This window comes from Cibotium barometz, chromosome 24 (genome assembly GCF_041138505.1).
Source record: "Cibotium barometz isolate CiBa-2024 chromosome 24, ASM4113850v1, whole genome shotgun sequence".
NCBI classification, from domain to species: Eukaryota; Viridiplantae; Streptophyta; class Polypodiopsida; order Cyatheales; family Cibotiaceae; genus Cibotium; species Cibotium barometz.
The window spans coordinates 21,136,254-21,145,467 of NC_141069.1; the positions used below are offsets into that span (position 1 = coordinate 21,136,254).

Here is a 9,214-nt window from a genome sequence, read left to right on the forward strand (position 1 = left end):
CTTATTTATAAGGCCTCTAGAGCTTGATTACAAGATGCATACAATCAGGAGGCACAGGGTGACATTTCAATTAGACTTGTCAACAAGTAACGCATCAAGACAAGGGCTATGATTGAGGGGGCATAAGATGTGTATTCAGACTTTATCACATGGGCTTGTCAAGTAAAGAATGAGGATAAGGCTTATGGACAAGGGGCCATAGGGTGTCTACTCGCATGGAATTATCAGGTAAAGAATGAGGGCAAGGCCTATGGCCAACGGGCCACATGGTGCTTATTCACATGGAATTGACAAGTAAAGAATGGGAGAAGGCCTATGATCAAGGGGCCATAGGGTGTCTATTCAAAACTGATTATAAGCCTATCTTGATTACAAGAGAACTTTGACAGAGAGGGTACCATATCCCAAAATCTGGTTGCTGCAGATTTATGACAGCACCTTAGATGTGCTCTGTTCCCTTTCCAAAATATTGTACAACAATACTAAGTGCTCACCAATGATGTACCAAATCTGTACCGGCAAGTACAGCAGCTGAAAATGAGCCTTTTCCTCACTCAAATCAATGTACAGCCATGCCAAAACTTGTACAAAGTTATACCAAATCTGTACCAGCAAGTACAGTAGCAATAAATGCTCTCCTAGCTGTCCAAATGAGTGAAAATCAGACCTTGACAGTCCCCACCACTGCATACAACAGTCCCGGACAGAAATTGGGCAAAAGCCCTTTGACTGCAAGTGGATTATTGAGGGTTCAAGGCATAAAAGTCTTCCCTGCTGCTTTGCCAAGCTCAACAAGCACAAAATCTTGAAAAGCCCCTTGATTCAAGATCAATTTCTGATCATGAATGGTACATTAATGCACATGAAAGGCATCCAAAGTCTTCACAATGCTTCCCCTTGGCCACATATACATGCAATACATAAAAGCCCCTTGATTTACTGGCACATTGAGTGCTTGATAGGCATCAACACATTGCCCAAAACATCAAATGCCAGTGCCTGCATGCAAAACAACCCAATTGGCACAAAAGCCCTTTGATTTACACTCCAATTTCCTGCAATTTAGCCCCGAATGTGAGATTGCTCACATCATACAGCATGTATGAATGCCCAATGGCACAATTACATCAAAAGCCCCAAATGTTAACACCCAATTTCTTGCCAATTGACCCGGAATGTGACCAATGTTGCCAATTGTGCTCAAATCTGAGCCATTAGGACCTATACCTGCTCAATTGATGATAATGGACATGCAAATCCCAAAATTGAAGCAAATACCTCTGAAAATTTTTGATTTCTGTTGCAGAAAAGGGGGGGCGTCGTATTTGCTGCTGCTGTGCAGGTACGGATGGTAGCTGAGGAGCTCTGCGATCACGCCATGGCGGCCTCATACACCTGTAGGTCAGCTCCTGCGTTGACACCTACTGCCCAGCCTGGTCCTTGCTTGGACTGCGAGCTGCACCACAAGGAACACCTGCTGGCCGCCCTGTGCTTTGCTCACGCCAGTGCCTTGCACTGCTGTTGTTGACCTGCTTGGACCCAAAGCCCTGCACGTTGCTCAGGCTGCCCAAAGTCCAGCGCCACAAGCTTGCGTTACACCCGATGGTTACGCTAGTCAGCAAATCGTGCTGTTGCACTTGGCGACATCTCACAGGACCTGGTCCCGTTAGCTGATGACCTGCACACACACATACCCGTGGCACACAGGCTATGGCTATGGCAACTCCTCAAGCTTGTCACTAATGGCCCCAAATTCAGCGCGGTCTCCAATGCTCACACGCACAGGCTGTCGACCTTCAGCCATGCCTGCTTGGACACACACCTGCAAGCTACCTGCCTACGCTTCACCTGTACCTGCCCAATAGCTCCTGCCCGCGTTGCAGCTTACGGTGACCTGGTACAACTGCACCACAACGGCGCTCACGGTATTGACCTTGCGCTCTGATACCAGTTGAAGGGAGCTAAAGAAGCTCAGCTGAAACAATTAGGGTTTCATGTGGGAGACACACACAAGGAAGAAGGGAGAGAGAGAGAGAGAGACGTGTGGGGATAAGTCAACTCACAAAGTATGAGTGTGTGACTCCCCTATCACACATGTATATTTGCTCTAGTACACATAGTGCACTTAGTACATTGAAAGTACTAAGTGTACTATGTACTATAAAACTTATGGGCTTGTACACACTATAAGGGTGGGCATAATGCCTTTACCCCAACAAATCCAAGGGCTCTCTCTTCGGGGCCACTTATGCAAGTCTAGATAGCTGTAGGTATGCTGGCTGAGAATGGAATAGGAGCTTCAATATTAGCGTGGAGAGAGTAGGATGCTGATTTGTTGACTGAAATTTGCTTGCTGTTTGCTGAATTCTGGGATGATTTGTGCTGAATTTTTGCAATTGCTTATACGTGATGCTGGGCTGCTGGTCGGCCAGTTCATATGGACACAAAAATGCCAAAAATAGCATTAAATGCTGCGCGCAATCTTGCTGCCCAAATATGCTTGACCGACTACTCTACTGTCCTTGCAGGCTGCTGTTGGGTCCCATGGCTGCCCCTTATGCTGGCCGACAGGAACATAGTGCCCCTTCTTGCTGTCGGCTGCCTCAAATAGAGGGTAAACAGCCCTTGACTAGGCAACTGATAGGTCCACCAGCATAGTCACAAGGAACGGGGGACGGTGACAGGGGACTGGGACTAGGACGGGACGGGGGACGGCCATAAGTAGGGAATGGGGACGGGGGAGGGAACAGCACTCAAAAAATACTTTTTTTTTAAGTTTTTCTACTCTACACTTATTCTACTTTGGAAGTACATCAAAATGAGCACAAATTTACATAAAATGGTAGGCTTTAGAGTCATATTAACAAAATACGCCAATCAAAGAGTGAAGGCGTTGTATTAATAATTAAGTAGATACAAAATGAGAGAGAGAAAGAAAGAAAGAAAGAAAGCTGTATTAACGTCTACTAGAGAGAGAGAGAGAGAGAGAGAGAGAGAGAGCCTAGAGGCCTAGAGGCTTGGAAGTTGAAAGACTCAAGAGGCTTGAGGGAGAGGTGAGAGAGAGAGAGAGAGAGAGAGAGAGTCTAGATAGTAGAGAGTAGGGCCTTGTGTGAAAGGCTTGGAAGTTGGAAGTTACTAAGTTAGAAGAAGCTTGAGGGAGAGAGACTAGAGAGAGAGAGAGTTGCTTGAACTTTGAAAACTTGAAGGGGTGTGTGTGTGCTTGTAGCCTTGTTCTTATATAGATATTAGATAGGCAAGAGAGAGGCAAGGGCAAGTGAGAGAGAGAGAGAGGCAAGGGCCAAGCCTCAAGGGCCAAGGCCCAAGGCCCCAAGGCTCAAGCCTAAAGGCCAAACCTCAAGGCACAAGAGAGAGGCAAGGGCCAAGGCCCACGGCCCAAGGCCTCCCCAAACGGCTAAGCCAAACGGCTAGAAACGGCCCCGCAAACGGCTAGAAACGGGCAAAAGAAACCAGTCAGACTGCGCAGAATGGCTCCCTGCCGTCCCCCCACAGTGCCGTCCCCGTTCCTGCTACCGAAACAGTCCGTCCCTTCTGTCCCTTGTGGCTATGTCCACCAGCCATGGGCTAGCCCATGGGCATGCCTACCTGACATATATGCTGCTACATGCTTTCTAATGCAACCTACTGCTAAGGCTGATTGCTACATGCACCTATCTAATGAATTCTCGAAATAGGTTAAGAGGACCGACTCCAAACTCACCTCTATGGCTCGGAGACTACCCTTCGTAGCTCGTGCCTAACTATCGCTAGACTAAGGGCTCACAATGGGGTGACGGCGTATGACAAATATTCCTAGAAAAAGGTATTACTTTTGTACAAATGTTGCACTCATGATAATGCCAGTGTGTCACTGTGTACCCCACTGCAAGGTGCACGTGACAAACTTCGTCACCGTTGCTTGAAATAGAGCCCGGGAGTGTCCACCAGTGCCACTTCCCCATTTTCAGCATTTATGCATTGTAAGAGGGCAAGCCAGACGCTAGTACGGGCACACCAGTGTCAAACCTAGACCACCAAGGACATGTTTGCTTCTCTCCAACAAGTGACAAGGAATTGTTGAAAGTCTTCCCCAACGGAATTCTTCCCCGACAAACATTGTTTGGTATTTGTATTCATTTCTTTGTTTATGGCAAATGTAGCTATCATAGCTTGTGAAACATTGTACAAATAAAATACTCAAAAAATATCCTTGGTATTGAGGGGAGGGGGGGCTGTGTTGGCTTGGGTTCCGGCCCCAATGTGGTGTGCATGTTTGTTAAGTTTTGTGTTGTGTCCAATTCATTAAGTGATTGTTATTTACGACACGGGTGCCCAATACGTGCTCACACCCAATGGGGTGAATTACATTGGTATTGTTTCCCTCTCCGTCCCGTGGTAATGAGAAGGTGCAAGATGAGGAGCCCAATGCATTGAGGGCTGAACTTGATCATGAGAAGAGGCAATTGCAGGCAAAGGAAGAAGAGCTAAAGCTTTTGCACGAGAACCCACAGGTTCACAAGCTTATTGAGGCTACTAAAGCTAAATCCATGGTGGACCACACATTTGATTTGATGGCAAGGGAGTTGGGTGTGAAGCCAAGGAAGTTGGCTCTCACCCATCTTATACGGAACGGAGATGTATTGGAAGGTGACTCTAGTGTCTTACAATTCAAGAAGCCTCCTTGCATAGAGTCTACTAGTGCTCTCTCTCGCAAGAGCAAGTCTTTTCTTCAAAGAGAGGAGCCTTTAGTGGCTTTCCGACATGCTTCTTCACCACATGCCATGAGGGATGAGAGACATGCCTATGCCAAAGATAGTGGACAGCCAGGTGGACATGCATATGCAAGGCATGCATCTCATACAAAGCATGGTACATTGCCTATGTTAGAAGTCATCTCCTGTCTTAATCAGACACCAGGGCTTCTGTTGTGGGTGTGCCCGCCCTGTATAGGTGTTTTATCATTTTTCCTCACTCCCCGTATTTTTTCCCCATTTTTCCATGGTGTGGATGGATGCCACATGTTGGCAGGAGCCCCTGGTGCTGGCCGACTGCACCTCATGTGCTCCTGGTGGCTGGCCGACTGCCTATGATGCAGTCGTGGAGGTTTTGATGCTGGCCGACCTGTTTTGTACAGTCGTGGAGATATTTTCTGCCAGCCGACTTGCTTTATGCAATCATGGAGAGCCCTCAAGCGCTGGCCGACTTCATCCATGGGCATATAAATAGGCCCCATGTTCCTCACCATTTTCTCATTCAGTTTTGTACGAGATCTTGTGTATAGAGAAGAGTTTACACGCCCATCTCTCAGTGTTTGCTGTCTATTTTCTGCACTCTACTTGATCTTGTGGACCCAAGTTTGGTTATCATTTCCGCTGCGTATTTTGACATGGTACAGGCTCTGGATAGATCTTGGGAGTTTTCTGAGCAAGAGGGGGATAGTTAAGTTGCTGATTGGTGGACTGTTTTGGACTGTTCGGGAAGAGAAATTGCAAGAGTAAGGCGGGCTAAGGTGCTGGACAGCCACTTGCAGGTTTATAGTTTTTTTTCCCCACCCATCCACCCTTTTTCAGTTTAATCCCCGCGATGGCAGATTTGTTAGAGATGACTGAGACGCACGTGAAGATCCCGACTCTCCCCACGTTCCCTGTGGACCGTCAGTTGGACGGGAACAATTACGGCATCTGGAAGGTTATGATGGAGTCTGTACTGGAGTCATACCTTTCATGCATATTAGCGATAAAGAGAAGAAACGAAAGTTTGAGCCCGGACTCAGGCTTACATCTCGTCTATTAATCGGGGTTGGAACATCATCCAAATCAAACTTTGCAATAGCTCATAGCCTCTACTCTTGCCACCCAAGCAACTAGAACAAAAGATTAAGCAATCCAATAAGGATGGACGCGATAACAAGGACAAAGAGAGGGCTGTCCAAAACCTGCAAAAAGGTGGACAGACACCTAAATGGGTCAAGAAAGAGGCCAAACATAAGGGAAAAGCTGAGAATATTTCTTCCAAAGACAAGCCCAACAAAAGGCACACACCCCGCAGCAAAGGAAGTGCTTTGCATGTAGGAGCAAAGACCATATGTTTAGAGAATGTCCTCAATGGTAGAAGAATGAAAGCAACACGCAACCTAAAATAAATGTGCATGCAATTCCAGATGTGCAAGGTAGCTACATTGATTTGAAGAGCAGGTATCACCAGGTCCTATGGTACAACAGGATGTTCATAAGAAGACATTCAAGTCAGCTTTTGGACTTTATGAGTACTTAGTCATGCTATTCGGTCTCATGAATGCCCCGGCTACATTCAATAGAATGATGGATTGCATTTCCGTGTGTCCTTTGATGATATCTTGGTGTTCTCCAAGAGTGAGGAGGAACATAGAGCTCATTCGGCCATAATTTTTAGAGAGCTTCGTAAGCATAAGCTCTTTATAAATGGCAAAAAGAGTGAATTCTTCCTGTCATAAATACAATATTTGGGGCACATTGTATCCAAGGATGGTGTAAGAATGGATCCCACAAAACTTGATGCCATTCGCAATTGGCTAGAATTAACATCCTATGAAGTACAAAATTTTCTTGACTTATACGCATATTATCAAGGTTTCATAAGGCATTTTGCTTGGATTGACTCACCATTGCATGAGCTTACCAAGAAGAAAGCAATGTTCAAATGGACAGTGGATGAGAGGAATGCATTCTACCAACTGATGCCCAAAGAAAGCTTGGCATCATGCAAAAGATGGCTCTCATAAGCCATGGCATGTCCCTCTTGATTTAGGACAGCTCCAACGCAATTTCCACAAGCATCACACTCTGCACTAAAAGGTCTTTGCAAGTGCGGAATAATCAACACCGACCCACTTATGAATGTTTACTTACATGAGAAAAGAGTTATTGGTTGTAATTCATGCCTTGACCATTTGGAAACATTATCTTCTTGGGGCCTTATACGCACATAAAGCCCGAGTCTCTTCCTCACCTTGAACAATGGTGGTCCAATCTGGCATTACAAACCCCTAATGTGACTTTTCCCCCACCCCCAAGGATGTAATCACCCTCTGACAGCAGCCAGCAAAGAAGGGAGTCCTCTCTTCTTTCTAGCATTTCTACCTCCTGAGAGGGTTGTAATCTGCATTTGGGCAGAACTTCTCTTTTTCCTGATTGAAGGATCTTTTCTTGGGAGGAAAAACAGGAAGGCTTGTTCCAATAGTAAAGCACTGCATTTAAATGCATTTATGGGCCTGTGGATGCACTAAAACCAGATAAATATGTGTTTTACAGGTGGCAAGTGTTCAAGTGTTCTTTTATTTTATTTTGAACATTGAGGGTCAATAAATAAAGCAAAAGCAAGTTAATAATTTTTGTTAGTGAAAAATATTAACCTTCAAGTAATGTGCTTTCTAGAGGATAGTACAACGAGCGCTGATGATTGACAGGCAAGAGAAAAACTATACAGGATGCTGTAGCTGTGAACAGTCAGAGGATCTGGATTGACAGAAGAAAGGGGTGCACAGGCTACCTAGAGAGTTGTGCACTGCTGTGCCTTGCATTATAAAATCTGTTGTTATATAAGTGATGGATTATGTACCACCCATGTTGAATGCCTTTCCCCTGTTCTGGCCTTGAATCGTTTCCATTCCACCTGTTTTGGAAACTGTTTAGTTTCATGCCAACTTGAGGCTAGAGAGCCAGACTTCCATATCCATAATATAAAAACGTTCATATGAGGGAACCGCCCATCTTTCAATCCCCAGTACTGTGTACAGAGCACAAGCACACACAAACATGTGCAGGACTGTAAATTTTCAAATTGCGCCTGCTCTGATCAGATGATTGTTGAGATCTTATGGGTCAATAACATCTTTCAATCCCCAGTACTGTGTACAGAGCACAAGCACACAGGATTGCAAATGCAGCAACCATCCACTAATACCTCCGCCTACCTACAGCTAACGATGCTCTACTAAGAACTTCAGTTGAGTGCAAAGCAGTGCTTGAGTCTCAAAACATATTCCCCGTTGTTTGCATTTTGAAACAGCAATAGAGTAGCTAGCAGATTAGCGCTTGGGCTTTTAGTGGTTGGTTTATTGGTTCCACTCAATCAATTTAGTTCTTTGCATGCAATTCAGGTTTGGTGCTGATGCTATTACGTTGCCATTAGAGGATATACTACAAACACAGCCACATCCATACGGCATGGTTCCAAAAGGGCCATATCTACTCAGCATAAGTTCAAACATGGCCACATCCAATAATTAGAATTCAAACTCAGCATAAGTTCAAACATGGCCATATCCACTCAGCAATAGTTCAAACATGGATACATCCGATCATTAAAATTCAAACACTGCAACATCGTTCCAACACGGACACATCCACGCAGCATAAGTTCAAACACGGCCACATCCAATCAGTATAATTCGAACACGGCCACATCCAATCAGTATAATTCGAACATGGCCACATCCAATCAGTATAATTCAAACAGAGCCACATCCAATCAGCACAAGCTAACAAGGCCACATCCAATCAGCGTGGTTCAAACACAGCCACGTCCACATCAACGCGGCCACTCCTTAATAGAGCTAGAACACAAATTTCAATTAGCTGCAAGATGGGGAAGAAGAAGATACACATACCGATTGAAGCTCATCAAGGACACTCTCATCCAGGCCTTGCATCTTAAAGTCTGCACGGACGTTGAGGATGACATCCTGCATTACTTGGCTGTAGAAACTGGCGAGGTTCGAGGCCATGGCCTGTGCAGATCTGTGTGTCCCTGCAAGTATCTCTGTCTGTGCAAGTACCCCTAATTTTTGCGTTTTTTCCCCTTTGAGTAACCCTCTCCTTTGCGTCGATATGTGTCTATGGGTAGAGAGGTGTTCATGTGCGTGTGTGTGTGTCTCTCTCTCTTCCTAAGAGAAGGGGAAGCGGGAGAGACAGATGAACGGCCGTTCAATTTAGCCTCCTTTATATGCTTGGCTTGCCATTTATGTCGGCCTGCTCGCACACTTAAATATTTGATTGAATCAATAATTAGAATAAGCACCCAAAACGCTTTTTTTTGAATGGTCATTGGTTTATTAATTAAATAAACTTTTGAATCCTTAATCTTTAGAATAATTTGTAAATTATAAGGTTCAAAAATAGTATGTTTATAATTTTAAATAGTATGTTTTAATTATAGTATGTTAAGTAATTATAATATG

General features: G+C 44.9%; 1 protein-coding gene across 1 annotated transcript in view; it reads right to left on the reverse strand.

Moving 5' to 3' along the window:
• LOC147625016 (uncharacterized) overlaps positions 1-8,972 on the reverse strand; it is a 34,691-nt gene extending 25,719 nt beyond the window's left edge. The window contains exon 1 of the mRNA XM_086818237.1: positions 8,645-8,972. Within this exon, the coding sequence (XP_086674363.1) occupies positions 8,645-8,761 (117 nt within the window). The 5' untranslated portion in view covers positions 8,762-8,972. The remainder of the gene's footprint in view (positions 1-8,644) is intronic.
• Positions 8,973-9,214: the final 242 nt, after the last annotated feature.